This window comes from Piliocolobus tephrosceles, chromosome 1 (assembly GCF_002776525.5).
Source record: "Piliocolobus tephrosceles isolate RC106 chromosome 1, ASM277652v3, whole genome shotgun sequence".
Taxonomy (NCBI): domain Eukaryota; kingdom Metazoa; phylum Chordata; class Mammalia; order Primates; family Cercopithecidae; genus Piliocolobus; species Piliocolobus tephrosceles.
In genome coordinates, this window is record NC_045434.1 from 74,048 (window position 1) to 99,198 (window position 25,151).

Sequence of the window (25,151 nt, forward strand, 5' to 3'; positions counted from 1 at the left end):
TGCCTTCTGCTAGCTTTTGAATGTGTTTGCTCTTGCCTCTCTAGTTCGTTTAATTGTGATGTTAGAGTGTCAATTTTAGATCTTTCCTGCTTTCTCTTGTGGGCACTTAGTGCTATAAATTTCCCTCTACACACTGCTTTAAATGTGTCCCAGAGATTCTGGTATGTTGTATGTTTGTTCTCATTGGTTTCAAAGAACATCTTTATTTCTGCTTTCATTTCGTTATGTACCCAGTAGTCATTCAGGAGCAGGTTGTTCAGTTTCCATGTAGTTGAGTGGTTTTGATTGAGTTTCTTAGTCCTGAGTTCTAGTTTGATTGCACTGTGGTCTGAGAGACAGTTTGTTATAATTTCTGTTCTTGTACATTTGCTGAGGAGTGCTTTACTTCCAATTATGTGGTGAGTTTTGGAATAAGTGTGATGTGGTGCTGAGAAGAATGTATATTCTGTTGACTTGGGGTGGAGAGTTCTATAGATGTCTATTAGGTCCGCTTGGTGCAGAGATGAGTTCAATTCCTGGATATCCTTGTTAACTTTCTGTCTCGTTGATCTGTCTAATGTTGACAGTGGAGTGTTGAAGTCTCCCATTATTATTGTATGGGAGTCTAAGTCTCTTTGTAAGTCTCTAAGGACTTGCTTTATGAATCTGGGTGCTCCTGTATTGGGTGCATATATATTTAGGATAGTTAGCTCTTCCTGTTGAATTGATCCCTTTACCATTATGTAATGGCCTTCTTTGTCTCTTTTGATCTTTGATGGTTTAAAGTCTGTTTTATCAGAGACTAGGATTGCAACCCCTGCTTTTTTTTGTTCTCCATTTGCTTGGAAGATCTTCGTCCATCCCTTTATTTTGAGCCTATGTATGTCTCTGCATGTGAGATGGGTCTCCTGAAGACAGCAGACTGATGGGTCTTGACTCTTTATCCAGTTTGCCAGTCTGTGTCTTTTAATTGGAGCATTTAGTCCATTTACATTTAAGGTTAATATTGTTATGTGTGAACTTGATCCTGCCATTATGATATTAACTGGTTATTTTGCTCATTAGTTGATGCAGTTTCTTCCTAGGCTCGATGGTCTTTACATTTTGGCATGTTTTTGCAATGGCTGGTACCGGTTGTTCCTTTCCATGTTTAGGGCTTCCTTCAGGGTCTCTTGTAAGGCAGGCCTGGTGGTGACAAAATCTCTAAGCATTTGCTTATCTGTAAAGAATTTTATTTCTCCTTCACTGATGAAACTTAGTTTGGCTGGATATGAAATTCTGGGTTTAAAATTCTTTTCTTTAAGAACGTTGAATATTGGCCCCCACTCTCTTCTGGCTTGTAGAGTTTCTGCCGAGAGATCTGCTGTCAGTCTGATGGGCTTCCCTTTGTGGGTAACCCGACCTTTCTCTCTGGCTGCCCTTAAGATTTTTTCCTTTATTTCAACTTTGGTGAATCTGGCAATTATGTGTCTTGGAGTTGCTCTTCTGGAGGAGTATCTTTGTGGCGTTCTCTGTATTTCCTGAATTTGAATGTTGGCCTGCCCTGCTAGGTTGGGGAAGTTCTCCTGGATGATATCCTGTAGAGTGTTTTCCAATTTGGTTCCATTTTCCCCCTCACTTTCAGGCACCCCAATCAGACGTAGATTTGGTCTTTTTACATAATCCCATACTTCTTGCAGGCTTTGTTCATTTCTTTTTCTTCTTTTTTTCTTTTGGTTTCTCTTCTCGCTTCATTTCATTCATTTGATCCTCCATCGCTGATACTCTTTCTTCCAGTTGATCGAGTCGGTTACTGAAGCTTGTGCATTTGTCACGTATTTCTCGTGACATGGTTTTCATCTCTGTCATTTCGTTTATGACCTTCTCTGCATTAATTAGTCTAGCTGTCAATTCTTCCACTTTTTTTTCAAGATTTTTAGTTTCTTTGCGCTGGGTACGTAATTCCTCCTTTAGCTCTGAGAGGTTTGATGGACTGAAGCCTTCTTCTTTCATCTCATCAAAATCATTCTCTGACCAGCTTTGATCCGTTGCTGGCGATGGGCTGTGCTCCTTTGCAGGAGGAGATGCGCTCTTATTTTTTGAATTTCCAGCTTTTCTGCCCTGCTTTTTCCCCATCTTTGTGGTTTTATCTGTCACTGGTCTTTGATGATGGTGACGTACTGATGGGGTTTTGATTTAGGTGTCCTTCCTGTTTGATAGGTTTCCTTCTGACTGTCAGGACCCTCAGCTATAGGTCTGTTGGAGATTGCTTGAGGTCCACTCCAGACCCTGTTTGCCTGGGTATCAGCAGCAGAGGTTGCAGAAGATAGAATATTGCTGAACAGCGAGTGCACCTGTCTGATTCTTGCTTTGGAAGCTTCCTCTCAGGGGTGTACTCCACCCTGTGAGGTGTGGGGTGTCAGACTGCCCCTAGTGGGGGATGTCTCCCAGTTAGGCTACTCAGGGGTCAGTGACCCACTTGAGCAGGTAGACTGCCCCTTCTCAGATCTCAACCTCAGTGTTGGGAGATCCACTGCTCTCTTCAAAGCTGTCAGACAGAGTCGTTCGCATCTGGACAGGCCTCTGCTGCTTTAGCTGAGCCCTGTCCCCAGAGGCGCAGTCTACAGAGACAGGCAGGTTTCCTTGAGCTGCTGTGAGCTCCACCCAGTTCCAGCTTCCCAGCGGCTTTAGTTACCTATGTAAGCCTCAGCGATGGCGGGCGCCCCTCCCCCAGCCTCGCTTCTGCCTTGCGGTTAGATTGCCGCAGACTGCTGTGTTAGCAAGGAGAGAGGCTCCGTGGGCATGGGACCCTCCCGGCCAGGTGTGGGATACAATCTCCGGTGTGCCGGTGTTACAGCGCAGTATTGGAGTGGGAGTTACCCGATTTTCCAGGTGTTGTGTGTCTCAGTTCCCCTGGCTAGGAAAAGGGACTCCCTTCCCCCTCGCGCTTCCCAGGTGAGGCGATGCCTCGCCCTGCTTCAGCTCTCGCTGGTCGGGCTGCAGCAGCTGACCAGCACCGATTGTCCGGCACTCCCGAGTGAGATGACCCCAGTACCTCAGTTGAAAATGCAGAAATCGCCGGTCTTCTGTGTCGCTCGCGCTGGGAGATGGAAACTGAAGCTGTTCCTATTCGGCCATCTTGCTCCGCCTCGTATGTTTGTATTTTAAACACTCAGCAAACAAAATACACTGATGAAAATGTTAGATTTATTTTTCAGCAAGGGAGTATGGCACACCCTAGAGAACCATAGGGCATCTCAAAGGTGGGGATTTAAGAAAGGTGCAGGGTTTGGGGCTAAACACAGGATGATCTTGGCAGAGATGGTGAGAATTTATAAACTAGGTGGGTTGCTCTTCTGGAATCTATGTGGCTGAATGAGCTGGTTTTAATAAGAGTTCAAGCTAAGAGTTCAAGCTTAGATCATTGTCCTGCATGTTATGATTCGGTGCAGTTTATTTGTGAAGCACAGTACAGTTTTGCAAGGTGTGGTTTTTACTTCAACTATTAATTTCCCCATCTTGACCAGCTGCCGACAAAATTATTCATATATTTATTTTTAAAACAGCTTTATTGAGGTGTAATTGATGTATTAAAAAGTGCACATTTTTATTGTATACAATTTGATGGATTTCAACATATACATTCACCCACCAATAACCACAATCAAAGTAATAGAAGTGGTATTGCCCGATCACACGGTAGTTATATTTTTAATTTTTTGAGGAATCTCCATACTGTTTTCTAGCATTCACACCATTTTACATTCTCATCAACAATGTACAAGGATTCTAACTTCTCCGTGTTCTTATCACATTTATTATCTTTTAAAATTATAGCCATCCTAACAGGAGTGAGGTATTATGTCATTGTGGTTTTGATTTGCATTTCTCTGATTATTGGTGATGTTGAGCACTGTTCAGCATATTTTCAAATATATTAAAAATTCACAGTAATGAAAATAGTAGAATACTGGTGTAAGGACAAAGGTATAGACCAATGGAACAGAATAGAGAGCACAGAAATAAATTTGGGCATAGACAGTCATCTCATCTTCTAAAAGGATGTCAAGAATACATACAGAAAAAGGACAGTCTGTCTCTTCAACAAATGGTGTTGGGAAAGCTGGATATAGACAACTGGGATTACATCAGACTAAAACTGTGGTATATACCTGTTAGCCTTTAGTACATTTTCTTCAGAAAAATATCCATTCAAGTTATTTGCCCACTTTTTAAAAATTAAGTTTTGTTTTTGTTTTTTGCTATGGGGTTGTAGGAATTTCTTATATATGTTGAATATTAGCCTGTTATCTGATATATAGTCTGCAAATATTTCCACGAGTCCAGATTGCCTTTTCATTCTGTTGATTGTTTTCTTTGCTTGCCAGAAGTTCTTTAGTTTGATCTAGTCTTACTTCTCTATTTTTGCTTTTGTTTCCTGTGCTTTTAGTGTCATATTCAAAAACTCATTGCCAAGACCAATGTCAAGAAGATTTTCCCCTCTGTTTTTTTCTAGCAGTTTTGTAGTTTTAGGTTTTACTTTTAAGCCTTTAATCCATTTCAAACTGATTTTTCTTTATGGTGTAAGATACAGGTCCAGTTTCTTTCTTTTGCATGTGGATGTCCATTTTTTCCAGTACCATTTGTTGAAAAACCTATCCTTTTTCTATTGTGTATTCTTGACACTTGTGTCGAAGATCAACTGTCTGCATATGTGTGAGTTTATTTTTAGACTCCCTATTCTGTTTCATTGGTCTGTATGTGTATTTTTATGCTAGTTCCACACTGCTTTAATTACTGTCGATTTGTAATAAATTTTGAAATCACGAAGTGTTATGCCTCCATCTTTGTTCTTCTTTCTCAGATTGCCTTGGCAATTTTGGGTGTTTTGTGCTAAGCTCTTGGCTTGAATTTGTGGACCATCCATAAGATGCAACCCTGTGATAACCACATTTTCTAGTTTCTGTATTTAAAGTTTTGACATCTGTGGGCTTTGCTGACCCTAGAGAGACTGACCCTCCCAGGGCTAGCCAGTTCTTAAAGACACTAACGGATCCTCCTGCAGGTAAAATGCAAGCCAACCAATTTAGAGCCCATACACCAACCACTTTCCTGAGTGGCTGCCACACTCTGGGTCACCTTCTACCTGCCCTAATCACTGCTAGTCCAGGAACCAGAAAGTAAGAACGATCCCTCTGCCCTAGAGCCCACTGAAATTATTCAAACTAGCCAATACTAAATCTGCTTGCCCTGCTAGTTCTAGTTTACTCTTGCTCTGAACATTTACTGCAGTTCTTTGCATCCATGACTGCAATTGGCACCACTTGGAGGTAGGGAGAGGCTTTAAAAAACATTCATATTCAGCCTCAACTCAAGACTTACTAAATCAGAGTCTCTGGTGATGTTGAAACACTCTTTGGCCCCCTCCCTTGTTTGGGAATTTGGCCTTTAAGATTATTGATTACAAATCAGTCAATTTTTTAATATTGCTTTAAAATATATTAAACATTTCTTCAGAATTTTAAGTTGTGTTCATCACGTCTCTCTTTGAATGGATTATTCAGAGTAGTCTACCACATTTCCCAAATCCTCAGCCTGAGTTACTGCCAAGACTCATGTCTCTGCATTCTACCTCTTGCTTCTATTCTCAAATCCATCTAGCAGTACTGCCGTGGCAGGCAGTCCCAGCATGCTGCTGTGTCCTCTGTCAAGGGTCTTTCTCCTTTTCTGACTCAGGTTTTACTCCCAGCTGTGAAAGCCTGCCTGTTTTGCCCAAGCACAACTTGGAAATTCAGAGGAGCTAAAGTCCCCTGGGCAATTCTCAACCAATTGAAACTGTGGGCTGCTGAATAAATACTCCACATTGTCCCACAAAGAGACAATTAGGAAATATATTCTATATAACTCTCCAGAATATCCACTTTGGGGACTGATCTCCAGTTGCCCACAAGGGTAACCAACTCATTAATTCACCCATTTGGCTTTTTCATCGTCCCTGTCTTACTCTTGTGTTCCCTATTCCTTCATCATTTCCCAAAGGAACTATAGACATCCAAGTCTCTTTTCGTTGAAGGGAGAAATCAAATAGAAACACATTATCCCCATGGGAACTTAAGACCTTACCATTTCTCTTCTCATTTCAATTAATCTTTAAAGAATCTCCATCAAAGCCACTGTTTACATTAGAAAATGCCTGTATTATAACAAATTATTATGAATTTCTATAAATTCTGTATTAACATCAATACATTTCTATAAATTTTACATTGATATCCACAAATCACTTTGCATAGGAAAATTCATGTTACCAAATGAATTACCAAATCGTACCACATGATGGCAGTGCCTGTAAGCGCTTATCTTTTCGGTATACACTTGTGATACGTCCATGGTAATTGTGCCGTTCCTTAATCTATGCTTGGGGTGAACAGGCCAAGTCTAGCCAATGCAAGCAGAAATATCCCTGCAAAGTCTACATTTATAGCCTTCATCATTGCCACCCACTAGCTTTAGTCATCATGACGTACATCCACACGTTAGGCTTCCTTGTTCACTCACGGTGGGCAGGTGCCCCCTAGCCAAACCAGGTTCTTCCTCATTACTACTGATTATGTTCCATCACCACTTCTTTCTCTATGGCTTATCTAGGAGGAGCTATGGGGAGTGCTATGTTTTGGGAGATAGACAATTAGTTGAGCAGACACATCAATGCATTGCCCAGGAACCAAGGTAGAAATTCCCTTCTCTGATATCAGGTAGATGTTAGTAAACACATTCTTTTTTGGTATCTCTGCTCCAGTGAGGATTTTTACTACAAATCACCTTAGAAGCAGACACTCAGACTGGGAGTCTGAAACTGGTCCACCAACTTGTAAGACAATGATACCTCAGGAGGTAGTAATCCTGTTCGTGTTGCATTACACTTACCTAATCCAGACGTCAGCAAACTGTGGTCAATAGGCCAAATTTATCCCAATGGCTACTTTAGTAAATAAAGTTTTATTCAGAACACAGCCACATACACTTGTTAGATGTTGTCTATGGATGCTCTAGTTGTGACAGAAAGCTATGGTATGCAAATCCTAAAATATTACTATTTGATGCTCTTTTTTTTAAAGATAAAGTCTCGCTATATTGCCCACGCTGGAGTGCAGCAGCTATTCACAAGTGCAATTATAGCACACTATAGCTTCCATGTCCAGGCCTCAAAGGATCATCCTGCCTCAGCCTTTGGAGTCGCTGCAACTACAGATGTGACTCAATAGGCCTGGTTATTTTGCCTTTTATGGAAAAGTTTGCACAGATAAGGACTATGGTAGGGTAAGTGGAGAATAGAAGGAAGGAGGAGAACTCCCTCTGTCCTCACAAAGCCCAGCTTCCTCAGGCATTTCCCTACTTCACCTATCATTTTCCTATTACTCACTTTATTCGTTTCTTTCCTCCACAAACAGGTCCATGCAATCACTTTATTTTCTGACTAAGTAAATTCCTTTGAAACTGGGCCAATTTGCTAATTTCTGTAGAAGGGGGATATCTATGTTAAAATACTGTCTGTGTGCTAGAGATGTGCAAGAGTTCGAGCAAAATGCTAATGAGCATCTTTAGATAATGCAATTAATTAAGAATTAGTCATTTTTATCTGTAATTATCCTTATTTTCTAATTATTTTATTACAAAATGTACATAATATTAGAATGGAGACTGGGCCTGCAAAATCCCTGAGCAAACAAAACCACCCAGGCCTTAAAACTAACCTTAACGTTGCTTCTACTAGAAACATAAGTAAAAAATAACAGGTCATTTCTGGTTAATGCTTATGTTAGAAACAAAGCTTAAACTCAGCCCACTGAAGACATTAAAACTTGCTTTTCTGGCCTACTGGAAGTTTAAAGCAAAGACACTTAAAAAAAAAGCTGGTTTTGATCTTCATACTGTTTTTTAAAAGCAGAAGATGAAATTCCCATGTGAAAGATATTCTCTCTATACTAGAAGGAAAGGCAACATCTTTAGCCCCATGGATGAGAAGTTGAAACAAACAGAATTCTGTACAGACATTGTAAATAGCTTTTATCTTTTAAGCTTCCCCAAATATTAATAATTTAGCCATTTCTAGTTAGAAATAGAGCTATTTCTGACTGCTCTTTGTCCAATCCACTATATAAGTAACTAACTACAGGGGCTTCTTTGAGTCTCCATTTCTTTTTTTTTTTTTTTTTTTTTTGAGATGGAGTCTCGCTCTGTCGCCCAGGCTGGAGTGCAGTGGCCGGATCTCAGCTCACTGCAAGCTCCGCCTCCCGGGTTTATGCCATTCTCCTGCCTCAGCCTCCGAGTAGCTGGGACTACAGGCGCCCGCCACCTCGTCCGGCTAGCTTTTTTTGTATTTTTTAGTAGAGACGGGGTTTCACCTTGTTAGCCAGGATGGTCTCGATCTCCTGGCCTCGTGATCCGCCCGTCTCGGCCTCCCAAAGTGCTGGGATTACAGGCTTGAGCCACCGCGCCTGGCCGAGTCTTCATTTCTTTATGAGGGCTCTCATGTCATATAAAACTCATTTTGTGCTTTTCTCCTGTTATATTAATTTAATTCCCGCACTGAGCTGGGATCTAAGAGGATAGACATGGGGGTTTTCTGCTTTTACTCAATCATAAACACCAACCTAAAATATGGCTGTTTGACTAGGGAATTTCCAACAAGGTAAATTTAAAAAAATGCAATTTTGTAACTGCCATTTTCTTTATTTTGCTTCCGTAACTGCTCTATAAATACTTGCCTCTGACACTTTGTCATTGTAAACACTAAACCCTTTGGGTTTAGTGGGTCCCAATTCACGAGTTTTTTCTCCCTCAAGTAAAATCTTCAAAAATGTAGGGCACCCCAAATTTATATTTACACATATATGTGTGTATATACATGTATGTATATGTGTGTGTGTATGTAAGAATACATACATACAGGCATTCCTCATTTTATTACAGTACACTTTACTGCACTTTACAGATACTTTATCTTTATACTGTATCTTATATGAACTGCATCCCTATGAGAGAGCAAACTTGAAAAATGTGTGCATTCTGGCTGTTCTTCCTACTGGCTTTCCCTCTCCTTGGGCCTCCATGTTCCCTGAGATACAACAATATTGAAATTAGGACAATTAATAATCCTACAATTACCCCTGTGTTCAAGTGAAAGGAAAAGTCACAAATCTCTTACTTTAAACCAAAAGCTAGAAATGATTACACTTACTGAGGAAGGCATGCTGAAAGCTGATACAGGCCTCATGTGCCAGTTAGCCAAGTTACGAATGCAAAAGAAAAATTATTGAAGGAAATTAAAAGCGCAGCTTCGATGATCACAGGAATGATGAGAAAGTGAAATAGCCTAACTACTAATACAGAGAGTGTTTTAGTGGTCTTGATAGATCAAACCAGCCACAACATTCTCCTAAGCCAAACTCTAAGCCAGAGCAAGATCATTGCTTTCTTCAATTCTATGAAGGCTGAGAGAGATGGCAAAGATGCAGAAGAAAAGCTGGAAACTAGCAGAGGTTGGTTCATGAGGTTTAAGGAAAGAAGCTGTCTCCAATAACATAAAAGTACAAGTAAAGCAGCAAGTGCTGATGCAGAAGCTGCAGCAAGTTATCCACAAGATCTAGCTAAGATAATTAATTAAGGTGGTTACCCTAAGCAACAGATTTCCAATGTAGATGGAACAGCCTTTTATTGGAAGAAGATGCCATCTAGGGCTTCCATAACTAAAGAAGAGAAGTCAATGCCTGACTTCAAAGCTTCAAAGGTCAAACTGACTCTCTTGTTAGTGGCTAATGCAGTTTGTACCTTTAGGTTGAATTCAATGTTCAACCCTTAAACTCTAGGGCCCTTAAAAATATGTAAATGTACTCTGCTTGTGCTCTATAAATGAAACAACAAAGCCTGGATGACAGCACATTTGTGTATAACACGGTGTGATGAATATTGTAAGCCCTACTGTTAAGAGCTACTATTCAGAAAGAAACTTTCAAAATATTAACAATACACCTGATAATTCCAGAGCTCTGATAGACATATACAAGGCGATTAACATTGTTTTCATATCTGCTAATACAACATCCATTCTGTAGCCCATGGATCAAGGAATAATTTCAAGTTGCAATTCTTATTATTTGAGAAATACATTTTGTCAGGCTATAGCTACACCAGATAATGATTCCTCTGCCAGATCTGGGCAAATTTATTTGAAAACCTTCTGAAAAAAAAATTACCTTTCTAGATGTCATTAAGAACATTCGTGATTCATGGGAGGATGTCAAAATATCAACGTTAATGGGAACTGGGAAAAGGTTGAGTCCAGCCCCCATAGGTGCCTTTAAGAGGTTCAAGACATCAATAGAGGAAGTAACTGGAGATACGGTGGAAATAGCAAGAGAACTAGAATTGGAAGTGGAGCCTGAAGAAGTGGTTAAATTGCTGGAATCTCATGAGACAAATTGAATGGATGAGGAGATGCTTCATAGAGATAAGCAAAGAAATGGTTTCTTGAGATGGAATCTACTCATGGCGAAGATGCTGTGAACGTTGTTGAAATGACAACAGAGGATTTAGAATATTACATCAACTTAATTGATAAAGCAGGGACAGGATTTGAGAGGACTGACTCCAGTTTTGAAACAACTGGGTAAAATGAGATCAAATAGCATCTCACGGTACAGATGAATCTTTTGCGAAAGGAAGAGTCAATCAATACATTAAACTTCACCGTCATCTTACGTTAAGAAATTGCCAACAGTCACCCTAACTTTCAGCGACTATCACCCTGATCAGTCAGCAGCCATTGAATTAAGGCAAAACTCTCCACCAGCACAAAGATTACCACTTGCTGAAGGCTCAGATGATCATTAGCATTTTTCAGCGATAAAATCTTTTAAAATTAAGGATCGTAATTTTATTTTCAGACATAATGCTATTGCACACTTACTAAACTTAGACTACAGAATAGTGTAAGCATAAGTTCTGGAAAACCAAAACTTTGGTGTGACTCACTTTATTGCAACATTTACTTTACTGCCGTGGTCTTGAACCAAATCTACAATCTCTTTGAAGTATACCTGTGTCTGTGTATTTGCAAGTGAGCGAACATATTTAAAACATTGAAAGCTACTTGTTAACAAAAGAACCCAAGAATCCCCACTAAGAGAAAAATGCTTACAATATTCTTGGTTTCTGAAGGTTTGTTTATTGTTTCTAATATGGGTTTTCTATTTTTCTTGTGTGCCATGGAAACTAAAGCTAACTGGGAGAGGTATCAAGAAGAAAGCCCAGGAAGACTTCCAAGGTGGGGAAGACAGAAGAAAGCTGGCAGGACTGTGCTTGCTAAGGTGTGACTGTGCAGCATCTGTGGCTTTTTCTGACCTCTTCTCACCCCTGCACCCAACACCCATCCTCAAATTCAGATCAGGGCCGGGCGTGGTGGCTCACGCCTGTAATCTCAGCACTTTGGGAGGCCAAGGTGCGCGGATCACGAGGTCAAGAGCTCAAGACCATCCTGGCTAACACAGTGAAACCCTGTCTTTACTAAAAACAAAAAATTAGCCAGGTGTGGTGGCGGGCGCCTGTAGTCCCAGCTACTCGGGGGGAGGCTGAGGCAGGAGAATGGCATGAACCTGGGAGGAGGAGCTTGCACTAAGCGGAGATCGCAGCCTGTACTCCAGCCTGGGCGACAGAGTGAGACTCTGTCTCACAACAACAACAACAAAAAAATTGAGATGTGCCTCTGCTAATTTGTAACAACTGCATGAATTGCTTTTACTTTCAATTTCAGCTTTATTGTACCATCCCATTTGTGGAAATGACTAGCTTCCTCAGCTCACTCTCTTTTTTTCCTTTATAAAGGAGGGACACAAAAGAAAAGAGGAAGGAGGAACGAGAGCAAGGGGCTAGTGAAAGGCGACTGAAAACTCAAAACTTGGACCTGTGGTGCTGAAGAGCAGGTATGTTTGCTTTCTTTTACACGCAACTTGGTCCAACTCAAGACTCGCTTTCTGATTCAGAGTGGCAGCTGAGGAATGGGCAGGAAGAGCAGGGGGCCTGCTGCCTGGCCTGCAGGAATCTGTGACTGGCTTTAGTTCTGGGGAAGCTCAGCTTCTCCCCTTCAACCAGTGACAGCCACGAACGAGGTCACAGCCAGGCGCACCGTGTCCCCCTGGATGTGCTCCTCCCTGATCATCAACTCAGGACAGCAGTGAGTGGCCTGGAATGAGCCCTGGTGGGCGCCTGCCTGGCTGTCTCTCTCACGTCCTGCGGCAGGCCCAGAAATGCAGAGAACAAGGAGCTTCCAGGCAATTATAACCTGAAGGGAGAGTTTCTTTTCTATTTTTCTAGTGGTCACACTTAGGAAAGGTTCAGAGTAAGAGCTCTATAAGTCTCTATGTAGAAATAAAAGCTAGTCCCTACATTGCTTGTCTTTATGACTTAAAAATAATTACATAGTCTCTCTCTCTCTCTCTCTCTCTCTCTCTCTCTCTCTCTCTGTGTGTGTGTGTGTGTGTGTGTGTGTGTGTGTGTGGTGTTAGTTTCTCACAGGATCATCAGAGTTACTTGTAGCTCTTGATAAACAGATAGATCCTTAGGCCTGGGAATCTGGGTTTCAATCCCCTCAGGTGATTCTTATGTAAATCAGAGTTTGAAAACCAGGCCTGACTAGGATTGAACAGCTGTATTTCATTTAGTAGAAGTTAAAAGTTCTCTGTCTCCTCACAGCTAAGAAACCAGAGACCTGATTTATATAAAGTTTGCAGGAGCAGCCACATCTTCCTAGAGCTTCCTTTATTGCTCACTTTAAAGAAGGGACTGTACAGTTGCAGTAACTGTAATGTGATGAAGACGTTACAATGCATTTCATCGTAGAAATCAGGGCCTTATGTTTGATCTCCATTCTCCTTCCTCCCCTCAGTGAAGAACCACACAAGAGCAGGTTGTACAGCAACAGCGTGCTTAAACTTTACTATTTTGCTCTGATGAAAAATTTATCTGTAGTTTTGGTTTCTTAGTAATTTACAGTTTGCATATTTTGTTGAACTGTACAAGCTAATGGACCAATGTAATTATGTAGCTTAACCTCCATTTAATTCAACTTTTACTAAAATCCTATTTTGTGCTGTATGCCATGTTAAGATATAAGCTTGTAATGTCTCATTTTATTACTAAAACACCCTCTGGGTTAGATGTATGATTTAACTCACAGACCCCTATAATTAACAGGCTCATCTAGGTGATGCTCCTTGGTCAAGGCCATATAAGTAGTGAAAGATAGAGCTGGTATTTTTGATGACATTAGAAGCATCTTGAATATTTGACATATAAATACAAAAGTGAGTATTTGAAGCATTTGAAGACAATATTATGTTTACATATTCTGATTATAAAGAAATACAAATATCAAAGAAAATCATTTTAATATAATGGCAATAAAAATGTGCCAGGAGATCTACAGAATAATTGTATTTTCAGTACTAAATTTATGGAATTAAACTTCACCTCTCAAAAACTTACAATGAAATCCCGTATGCCTTTCACCTCAATTCACTCAACAGTGACACTGACATTATCTCTCAAAAGGAAATCTCTCTAACTTATCTATGTATAGAGAGATAAACCTCTCTCTCTTTATATATCTCTAATTTATCTCTCTGTATAATATGCAATGTTATATGTATTGTTATTCTAATTCTTTTTTTTTTTTCTCATCTGTAGGAGTAACTCACTGAGAACCTCACCCTTCTAGGCTAAGTGCTTCAGCCTGTGTTTTAATTCTTTAGCTCTAGACATGTTTCTGCTTCCCTTTTGAAAAAGGTAGCCTCCATTCTCTAAAAGGTTCTCATCCCACATTGCTTCTTCCCCTTCTCCCTCCAATTTCTATCCCTCTTCTAAACCTGTAGATAAAAGATGAGCACATACAGTCACATTGACAAATTAGAGAGCATGTTTCAGTGTATGATAATCATTAAAAAGTTACTGCAGGTTACTGATCAAAGAACATATAGGATAACCACTGTCTTTGATTGTCAGTTTGTCAAGGATTTGGCGTTTACGTTTTTTGTTTTGTGGTGAAATATGCCTAATAAAATTAATAAATTTTACAATTTTAAGAGTATACTTCAGTGACACTAATATGTTCGCATTGTTGTGCAACTGTCTCCAGAATCTATTCATTATTGTAAACTGAGTCTCTCTACCTTTAAACAATGATTTGCCCTTCCTTCCTCCCTCAGCCCATGGTAATTATGCTTCTACTTTTCGTCTCAATGTATTTGACTATTCTAGTACCTCATCCAAGTGGAATCATTTAACATTTGTTCTTTTATGTCTGGCTTATTGCACTTGGCATAATGTCTTCAAGACTGATCCATATTGTAGCATGTGTCATAATTTCAGACATTTTTATGGATGAAGAATATTCCCCTGTAGGTATATACTACATTTCGTTGATATCATCTGTTAATGGACATAAGGGTTGTTTTCATCTTTTAGCTGTTATAATGCTGCCATGACCATTGGTGTGCAATTATCTGTTTGAGTCCCTGCCTTCAATTTTTTTGGTGTATATACACAGAAATAAAATATATATTTTTAATAATTTTTTATTATACTTTAAGATCTAAGGTACATGTACAGAACGTGTAGGTTTGATACATAGGTATACATGTGCCATGTTGGTTTGCTGCACCCATCAATTCATCATTTATATTAGGTATTTCTCCTAATGCTATCCTTCCCCCAAACCTCCACCCCCTGATAGGTCCCACTGTGTGATGTTCTCTGCCCTGTGTCCAAGTGTTCTCATTGTTCAATTCTCAAGTATGAGTGCGAACATGCAGTGCTTGGTTTTCTGTCCTTGTGATAATTTGCTGAGAATGATGGTTTCCAGCTTCATCCATGTCCCTACAAAGGACATGAACTCATCCCTTTTTATGGCTGCATAGTATTCCATGGTATACATGTGCCACATTTTCTTAATCCAGTCTATCATTGATGGACATCTGGGTTGGTTCCAAGTCTTTGCTATTGTGAATAGTGCCACAACAAACATATGTGTGCATGTGTCTTTATAGTAGCATGATTTATAATCCTTTGGGTATATACCCAGTAATGAGATTGCTGGGTCAAATGGTAATTCTAGTTGTAGATCCTTGAGGAATTGCCACACTGTCTTCCACAATGGTTGAACTAATTTACACTCCCACAAACAGTGTAAAAGCAGTCCTGTTCCTCCACATCCTCTCCACCATCTGTTGTTTCCTGACTTTTTGATGATGGCCATTCTAACTGGGTGTGAGATGGTATCTCATTGTGGTTTTGATTTGCATTTCTCTGATGACCAGTGATGATGAGCATTTTTTTCACGTATCTGTTGGCTGCATGGATGTCTTCTTTTGCGAATTGTCTGTTCATATCCTTTGCCCTCTTTTTGATGGGGTTGTTTGTGTTTTTTTCTCATCAATTTGTTTGAGTTCTTTGTAGATGTTGGATGTTAGCCCTTTGTCAGATGGGTAGATTGCAAAAATTTTCTACCATTCTGTAGGTTGCCTGTTCACCCTGATGGTAGTTTCTTTCACTGTGCAGGAGCTCTTTAGTTTAATTAGATCCCACTTATCAATTTTGACTTTTGTTGCCATTGCTTTTGGTGTTTTAGTCATGAAGTCCTTGCCTATGCCTATGTCCTGAATGGTATTGCCTAGGTTTTCTTCTAGGGTTTTTGTGGTTTTAGGGCTAAATTTAAGTCTTTAATCCATCTTGAATTAATTTTTGTATAAGGTGTAAGGAAGGGATCCAGTATCAGCTTTCTACATATGGCTAACCAGTTTTCCCAGCAACATTTATTAAATTGGGTTCTTGTTTTTGTCAGGTTTCTCAAAGATCAGGTGGTTCTAGATGTGTGGTGTTATTTCTAAGACCTCTGTTCTGCTCCATTGGTCTATATCTCTGTTTTGGTACCAGTACCATTCTGTTTTGGTTAATGTAGCCTTGTAGTATAATTTGAAGTCAGGTAGCATGATGCCTCCAGCTTCGTTCTTTTGGCTTAGGATTGTCTTGGCAACGTGGGCTCTTTTTTGGTTCCATATGAACTTTAAAGTAGTTTTTTCCAATTCTGTGAAGAAAGCCATTGGTAGCTTGATGGGAATGGCATTGAATCTATAAATTACCTTGGGCAGTATGGCCATTTTAATGATATTGATTCTTCCTCTCCATGAATGTGGAATATTCTGCCATTTGTTTGTGTCCTCTTTTATTTCATTGAGCAGTGGTTTGTAGTTCTCCTTGAAGAGTTCCTTCACATCCGTTGTAAGTTGTTTTCCTATTTTATTATCTTTGTAGCAATTGTGAATGGGAGTTCACTCATGATTTGACTCTCTGTTTGTTAATAGTGTATAGGAATGCTTGTGATTTTTGTACGTTGATTTTGTATCATGAGACTTTGCTGAAGTTGCTTATCAGCTTAAGGAGATTTTGGACTGAGACGATGGGGTTTTCTAAATATACAATCATGTCATCTACAAACAGGGACTATTTAACTTCCTCTTTTCCTAATTGAATACCCTTTATTTCTTTCTCTTGCCTGATTGACCTGGCCAGAACTTCCAACACTATGTTGAATAGGAGTGGTGAGAGAGTGCATCCCTGTCTTGTGCCGGTTTTCAAAGGGAATGCTTCTGGTTTTTGCCCATTCAGTATGATATTGGCTGTGGGTTTGTCATAAATAGCTCTTATTATTTTGAGGTACGTTCCATCAATACCTAGTTTATTGAGAGTTTTTAGCATGAAGGGCTGTTGAAGTTTGTCGAAGGCCTTTTGTGCCTCTATTGAGATAATCATGTGGTTTTTGTCCTTGGTTCTGTTTATGTGATGGATTACGTTTATTGATTTGTGAATGTTGAACCAGCCTTGTCTCCCGGGGATGAAGCCAACTTGATCATGGTGGATAAGCTTTTTGATGTGCTGCTGGATCCGGTTTGCCAGTATTTTATTGAGGATTTTCACGTTGATGTTCATCAGGGATATTGGTCTAAAATTCTCTTTTTTGGTTGTGTCTCTGCCAGGCTTTGGTATCAGGATGATGTTGGCCTCATAAAATGAGTTAGGGAGGATTCCCTCTTTTTCTATTGATTGGAATAGTTTCAGAAGGAATGGTACCAGCTCCTCCTTGTACCTCTAGTAGAATTTAGCTGTGAATCCATCTGGTCCTGGACTTTTTTTGGTTGGTAGGCTATTAATTATTGCCTCAATTTCAGAGCCTGCTGTTGGTCTCTTCAGGGATTCAGCTTCTTCCTGGTTTAGTCTTGGGAGAGTGTAAGCGTCCAGGAAATTATGCATTTCTTCTAGATTTTCTAGTTGATTTGCGTAGAGGTGTTTATAGTATTCTCTGATGGTAGTTTGCATTTCTGTGGGGTTGGTGGTGATATCCCCTTTATCATTTTTTATTGCGTCTATTTGATTCTTCTCTCTTTTCTTCTTTATTAGTCTTGCTAGCGGTCTGTCAATTTTGTTGATCTTTTCAAAAAACCAATTCCTGGATTCATTGATTTTTTGGAGGGTTTTTTGTGTCTCTATCTCCTTCAGTTCTACTCTGATCTTAGTTATTTCTTGCCTTCTGCTAGGTTTTGAATGTGTTTGCTCTTGCTTCTCTAGTTCTTTTAATTGTGATGTTAGAGTATCAATTTTAGATCTTTCCTGCTTTCTCTTGTGGGCATTTAGTGCTATAAATTTGCCTCTACACACTGCTTTAAATGTGTCCCAGAGATTCTGGTATGTTGTGTCTTTGATCTCATTGGTTTCAAAGAACATCTTTATTTCTGCCTTCATTTCGTTATGTACCCCATAGTCATTCAGGAGCAACTTGTTCAGTTTCCATGTAATTGTGTGGTTTTGAGTGAGTTTCTTAATCTTCAGTTCTAATTTGATTACACTGTGGTCTGAGAGATCACTTGTTGTGATTTCTGTTCTTTTACATTTGCTGAGGAGTGCTTTACTTCCAATTATGTGGTCAATTTTAGAATAAGTGTGATGTGGTGCTGAGAAGAATGTATATTCTGTTGATTTGGGGTGGAGAGTTCTGTAGATGTCTATTAGGTCTGCTTGTTTCAGAGCTGAGTTCAGGTCCTGGGTATCCTTGTTTACTTCCTGGTTCATTGATCTGTCTACAATTGACAGTGGAGTGTTAAAGTCTCCCATTATTATTGTGTGGGAGTCTAAGTCTCTTTGTACATTTCTAAGGACTTGCTGTATGAATCTGTGTGCTCCTATATTGGGTGCATATATGTTTAGGATAGTTAGCTCTTCTTGTTGAATTGATCCCTTTACCATTACGTAATGGCCTTCTTTGTCTTTTTTTGATCTTTGTTGGTTTAAAGTCTGTTTTATCAGAGACTAGGATTGCAACCCCTGCATTTACTTGGTAGATCTTTGTTCATCCCTTTATTTTGAGCCTATGTGTGTCTCTGCATGTGAGATGGGTCTCCTGAATACAGTACACTGATGGGTCTTGACTCTTTATCCAAGAGTCAGGTCTGTGTCTTTCAATTGGGGCATTTAGCCCATTTACATTTAAGTTCAATATTGTTATGTGTGAATTTGATCCCATCATTATGATGTTAACTGGTTATTTTGCCCATTAATTGGTGTAGTTTCTTCCTAGCATCAATGGTCTTTACAATTTGGCCTGTTTTTGCAGTGACTGGTACCGGTTATTTCTTTCCAAGTTTAGTACTTCTTTCAGGAGCTCTTGTAAAACAGGCCTGGTGGTGACAAAATCTCTAAGCATTTGCTTGTTTGTAAAGGATTTTATTTCTCCTTCACTTATGAAGCTTAGTTTGGCTGGATATGAAATTCTGGGTTTAAAATTCTTTTCTTCAAGAATGTTGAATATTGGCCCCCACTCTCTTCTGGCTTGTTGGATTTCTGCCAAGAGTTCTGTTGTTAGTCTGATGGGCTTCCCTTTGTGGGTAACCATCCTTTCTCTCTGGCTGCCCTTAACACTTTTTTCTTCCTTTCAATTTTGGTGAACCTGACAATTATGTGTCTTGGGGTTGTTCTTGTCGAGAAATATCTTTGCGGTGTTCTCTGTATTTCCTCAATTTGATTGTTGGCCTGTCTTCCTATGTTGGGGAAGTTTGCCTGGATAATATCCTGAAGAGTGTTTTCCAACTTGGTTCCATTCTCCCCATCACTTTCAGGTACACCAATCAAACGTAGATTTGGTCTTTTCACATTTTTCCATATTTCTTGGAGGCTTTGTTCATTTCTTTTTACTCTTTTTTCTCTAACCTTCTTTTCTCACTTTATTTCATTAATTTGATCTTCAATCACTGATACCCTTTCTTCCACTTGATCAAATTGTCAATTGAGGCTTATGCATGTATCACGAAGTTCTCGTGCCATGGTTTTCAGCTCCATGAGGTCATTTGAGATCTTCTCTACACTGTTTATTCTGGTTAGCCATTCATCTAATCCTTTTCAAGGTTTTTAGCTTCCTTGCAATGGGTTTCAACATCCTCCTTTAGCTCAGAGAAGTTTCTTATTATTGACTTTCTGAAGCCTACTTCTGCCAACTCGTCAAAGTCATTCTCCATCCAGGTTTGTTCCCTTGCTGACGAGGAGCTGTGATCCTTTGGAGGAGAAGAGTTGCTCTGATTTGAGAATTTTCAGCTTTTCTGCTCTGGTTTCTCCCCATCTTTGTTGTTTTGTCTACCTTTGGTCTTTGATGTTGGTGACCTACAGGTGGGGTTTTGGTGTAGATGACCTTTTTGTTGATGTTAATGATATTCCTTTCTGTTTGTTAGTTTTCCTTCTACCAGTCTGGTTGCTCAGCTGCAGGTCTGTTGGAGTTTGCTGGAGGTCCACTCCAAACCCTGTTTGCCTGGGTATCACCAGTGAAGGCTGCAGAACAGCATATATTGCAGAACAGCAAATATTTCTGCCTGATCTTTCTTTGGGAAGGTTTGTCCCAGAGGGCAGCTGCCTATATGAGGTGTCTCTCAGCCCCTACTGGGAGATGTCTCCCAGTTAGGTTACATGGGGTTCAGGGACCCACTTGAGGAGGCAGTCTGTACGTTCTCAGAGCTCAAACACTGTGCTGGGAGAACCACTGCTCTCTTCGGAGCTGTCAGACAGGGATATTTACATCTGCATAGGTTGCCTGCCGCCTTTTGTTCAGCTATGCCCTACCCACAGAGGTGGAGTTTAGAGGCAGTAGGCCTTGTTGAGTTGCAGTGGGCTCCTCCCAGTTCCAGCTTCTCTGGCCACTTTGTTTACCTACTGAAGCCTCAGCAATGGCGGACGCCCCTTCCCCAGTCAGGCTGTGGTCTCACAGATGGATCTCAGACTGCTGCACTAGCAGTGAGCAAGGCTGTATGTGTGTGGTAGTCACTGAGCCAGGCACGGGAGAGAGTCACCTTGTCTGCTGGTTGCTAAGACCTTGGGAAAAGCACAGTATTTGCATGGTAGTGTCCCATTTTTCCAGGAAGTCTGTCATGGCTTCCCTTGGTTAGGAAAGGGAAATCCCCCAACACCTTGTGCTTCCCCGGTGAGGCAACACCCCGTCCTGCTTTGGCTCACCCTCCATGGGCTGCACCCACTGTCCAAGTAGTCCCAATAGGATGAGCCGGGTACCTCAGTTGGAAATGCAGAAGTCACCCCTCTTCTGCATTGATCATGCTGGAGGCTGCAGACTGGAGCTTTCCTATTTGGCCATCTTGGAATTACCCCAATCAGAAATGAAATATTTTGATGTTAATTCTATGTTTCATCTTTTTTTAGGAACCACCATATTTTTTTTTTTTTTTTTTTTTAGAGACGGAGTCTCGCTCTGTCGCTCAGGCTGGAGGAGTGCAGTGGTGTGATCTCGGCTCACTGCAAGCTCTGCCTCCTGGGTTCATGCCATTCTCCTGCCTCAGCCTCCCGAGTAGCTGGGACTACAGGTGCCTGCCACCACACCTGGCTAATTTTTTGTATTTTTAGTAGAGACAGGGTTTCACCATGTTAGCCAGGATGGTCTTCATCTCCTGACCTCGTGATCCACCCGCCTCGGCCTCCTAAAGTGCTGGGATTACAGGCATGAGCCACTGCGCCGGGCCACCACCATACTTTTATTCTTAGTGGCAATACCATTCATATTTCTACTAGCTATGGACAAAGATTCCAATTTCTCCACATCCTAGCTAACACTTGTTTTCTGCTTAATTTTTTTTTTTTTTTTTTGAAAATATTAGTCATTTTAATGGGTGGTTGTGGAGTGGTACCTCACTGTGGTTTTGATTTACATTTCCCCAGTGATAACTAATGTTGCACATGTTTTCATATGTGTATTAAGGTCATTTATAGGTCCTCCTGGGAGAAATGTTCATTTCAGGGCATTTTCAATTGGGATTTTGTCGCTGTTGAGTTGTAAGAGTTCTTCATGTAGTCTATCAGATATATGGTTTGCAAATATTTTCTCCCATTCCATGGGTTGCCTTTTTACTACACTGACAGTGCTTGTTGATGCACAAAAATTTTTAATTTTGATTAAGTGTGGTGTATCTATTTTTTTTTTTTTTTTCAGTTTTCTGTGGTTTTGGTATCATGCACAAGAAATCATTGATACTGGAAATCTGAGTAAGGCAGAACATATACTAGAAAGGACAGCCCCCAGTCAGAATAGCAGGTTATAAATAAAGTCTGTTCTACTCCCTTCAGTTCAGGGAAGGGAAGTGGAAACTGGACTGCCACCTCCTCCAGACCACAACCATGGCCTTGAGGTGAGTGGATAGGGAAAGGGCAAATCAAACACCTTGGAATTTCCTACTATTTTGAAGGTGCCCTTTTTTTTTCTACTGGACATTTTCTTGGGTGCTGTAGACCTTTGACTGTTTTCTAGAGCTTCTATAAGATAATTTTAGTCATTTTTTCAGTTGTTTTTTGATGTCTCCAAGAGAGAAGAAGGACTTGGAACTTCTTAGTCTGCCATTTTGCGCAATTGTCTGGGTTTGTAATCCTGGCTCTATGACTTATGCACTCAGCCTTTGTGAGACTCATTTATCTCATTTACATATATAGGGATAAAATAATCTCTAACTTGCAGGTTCTTATAAGTGTCAGTGAGGTCAGATATTTAAGGCAGGCATCACAGGGCTTAGACTATTGTAGACCCTCTATTATGATAACAATTACTTGAGTTTTATTATTACTATTGAAGAAAAATTATGGAGATGATAATATACTATGTTTCATTGCTAACACCATTACGGATTTGGGAGAATGATGGAGGAAGCCTTTTGCAATTCGCTAATGCTAGGTTACATGTTGTCTCAAAGAAATGCAAAAGTCTAATCAGTCCTAAATTTATGGGTGCTTGCATTACTGTAGCAGAGAATGTAACCTTATTTCTACTGGGAGGCTCTTCTAGGTTGGCAGCTGCCATGGAATCTGGACCCAAAATGTTGGCCCCTATTTGCCTGGTGGAAAACAACAATGACAAGCTGTTGGTGAACCAGCAAGCTGTCCAGATTCTTGACAAGATTTCTCAGCCAGTGGTGGTGGTGGCCATTGTTGGACTGTACCGTACAGGCAAATCCTACTTGATGAACCGTCTGGCAGGAGAGAATCATGGTGAGTGGTATCCTAGGACACAGGCCAATTGCTTGATTCCAGTATCTTAATGCTCTAACCTAGGCATGTGAAGCGAGAACCCAATTCCTTTCAATAAACCAACCTTCTCATTCTGATTCTCACCACCAAATCGCTACCTTTCTGTAACCTTTCCCCATATTTTTTCCTTTATTCCCATTAAGGAAAACCTCCCCTACTAGTACTCAGAATGCTCCCATGTCTTGTGTATTCAAGTCCCGGGCTCCCGTAATTGTGTCTCCTTTCTCTTATAACATATTTTACTTTCTTCATGTAATATTCCCATCAACATACAAAGATGTTTGAAGGTGTATCATCTTAAAAACTCTTCCTGAATTTCACATGTCATAGTGGGCACCAAATCCTGTTTTGATTTTGTGTTTTTGTCTTTAATCACTTTCAATGAAAAAAACATTGTCTCAATCTGCTTTTTTGAATTATTTTGCTTCTCATGTCTTTCTTCAGCCCACTCCTGTCTGACTTTGAACCTCACCACTTTTCAGGATGTTCTTGTTATCAGTGACCTCCATTTTGTCTGATTCATGGATTCCTCTTCATCTCCATTTTGAGCGCTTGCTTGGCATCATTCTCACATTTAATGTCCCTTGCTTTTTGAAATAAATGAATCACAGAGAGAGACATTCTTGAGGAAATATAGAAAGCACCATCTTGTATGCTGGGGCAGTTACAATCCAACCAGTCTGAATCCATGGCCCCAGGGCTGCTTGGCTGTTCTGCTGTCCCCATGCTTAGCTTCCTCCTCTTCCCTGCAGGCTTCCCTCTGGGCTCCACGGTGCAGTCTGAAACCAAGGGCATCTGGATGTGGTGCGTGCCCCACCCCTCCAAGCGAAACCACACCCTGGTCCTTCTGGACACCGAGGGTCTGGGCGATGTGGGAAAGGTAAGGCAGGGAGTCATAGGCAGGTTCTTTTTATTCCAGACATGATCCTTGTAATTTAATTGTTGTGATACATTTGTGAAAACTAGAAATCCAACTACAGTGAATAAGGCAAACTTTGACCTATTTGAGTCACACTTCTAGACAAGATTAGATATCAAGGTATATTAGGTAAAACATTCTTTTATTTCTTGGCACAGTGGTGAATGATTTGATTCAATTTCATAAAATCTTGTTAGCAGTTGAGTTCCAGGCCTTTGGGCTGAGTAGCATAGACACTGGTGAACAAAGTAAAGGTCCTGCCCACAAAGAGCCCTCAAGGTGTAGAATGATTGGGAAAGAAGTAGGTTGCCGAGAGGGAGGAGATTGGAATGCAGTGCAGTCCCTGCCCTCCGTCAATTCCACAGGGAGCTCTGTGGCTGGAACGGCCCTTTTGAGTTATCATGTTTTGGGACAAGGGTGCTAGGCCTTCATCCCTGGTGCTGGTCAATCACTGGAAGTCTGTCCTGGAAAACTTTCTCATTAAGAGAGCTGACACCTGTGATCCAGGCAGCACCTCACAGCTTTCACCACGTACAGTTGCGTATAACAGTGCCTTGATAAGAAAGAGAAGAGGTATTGACTCCAATCTCAGGAGATGAAGAAAGGCCTCTCACCCACCTTCTGAGCTACCACGTGAAGAGTACACTTGAGGGTTGGAATTAAGAGAGTTCAGTTTATATTTCTCATGATGAAGCTCATCAACTACCCACAGAGCATTCCGGAAGGCTTTGAGACACTTCTGATTGTGCTTGTCATGTAAAAGTATTTGTTCTTTCTACAGTAAACATTATAAGATGAATTTTTGGTGTTTAGCTTCTTATGAATGGGTGAAATAAATAATTTCTCTCTTTTTTTTGTCTTAGTTTGAGACTTATTTGGGAATACTTTCTAAATTTCTATACATATACACTTTATTTTTGCCCAAACAGGCGTTGGAAATTCTGCTTATTTTTCGGCTTTTGTGTTGTATAATTGACAAACAAAAATTGTATATAATTAAGCTGTACAACTTGATGTTTTGATATGTGTATACACTGTGAAATGATCACCACAATCAAGCCAATAACATAGCCATTACCTCACATAGTTATCATTTTCTTTTTTCTATGCCCTTTTTTTATTTTTTGGTGTGGTAAGAACAATTAAGATCTGTCCTCTTAGCAGAAGTTAAGGTCACAATCAATATAGTATTGTTAGTTACAGTCACACTGCTGCACAGTAGATCTCCAGAGTTTATTTATGTTGCATAGCTGAAATTTTATACTCTTTGACCAACATTTCTTCATTTCTCCCATCCCCAGCCCGTGGCAACCACTATTCCACTCTGCGACTATGAGTTTGACAATTTGACTATTTTAGATTCCACAGATAAGTGAGATCATGCAGTATTTGTCTTTCTATGTCTGACTTATTTCACTTAGCCTAATGACCTTGGTGTTCATCTAAGTTGTTGCAAATGACAAAATTCCCTTTTTTGAGATTGAATATATATTATATATATAATATTCAATATACAATAAATATATATATGCATGCTATGGATGGGTTGGCTGTGTCCCCACCCAAATCTCATCTGGAATTGTAGTTCCCATAATCCCCACAT

The 25,151-nt window shown here is 40.3% G+C and overlaps 1 protein-coding gene across 4 annotated transcripts in view; it reads left to right on the top strand.

Moving 5' to 3' along the window:
- The window catches only part of LOC113223418 (guanylate-binding protein 6-like), a 27,414-nt gene extending 3,044 nt beyond the window's left edge, over positions 1 to 24,370 (top strand). The window contains exons 1-4 of one of the 4 annotated variants that reach the window (XR_004228896.1): positions 11,708 to 11,732; positions 11,842 to 11,939; positions 22,378 to 22,590; positions 23,382 to 23,514. Coding sequence is in view for 3 of the 4 variants with exons in the window: in XM_031935373.1 (XP_031791233.1) it covers positions 22,401 to 22,590; positions 23,382 to 23,554 (363 nt within the window). In the remaining variant the exon portion in view is untranslated. The other 3 variants (XM_031935373.1, XM_031935372.1, XM_031935374.1) reach the window with 3 other exon arrangements.
- Positions 24,371 to 25,151: the final 781 nt, after the last annotated feature.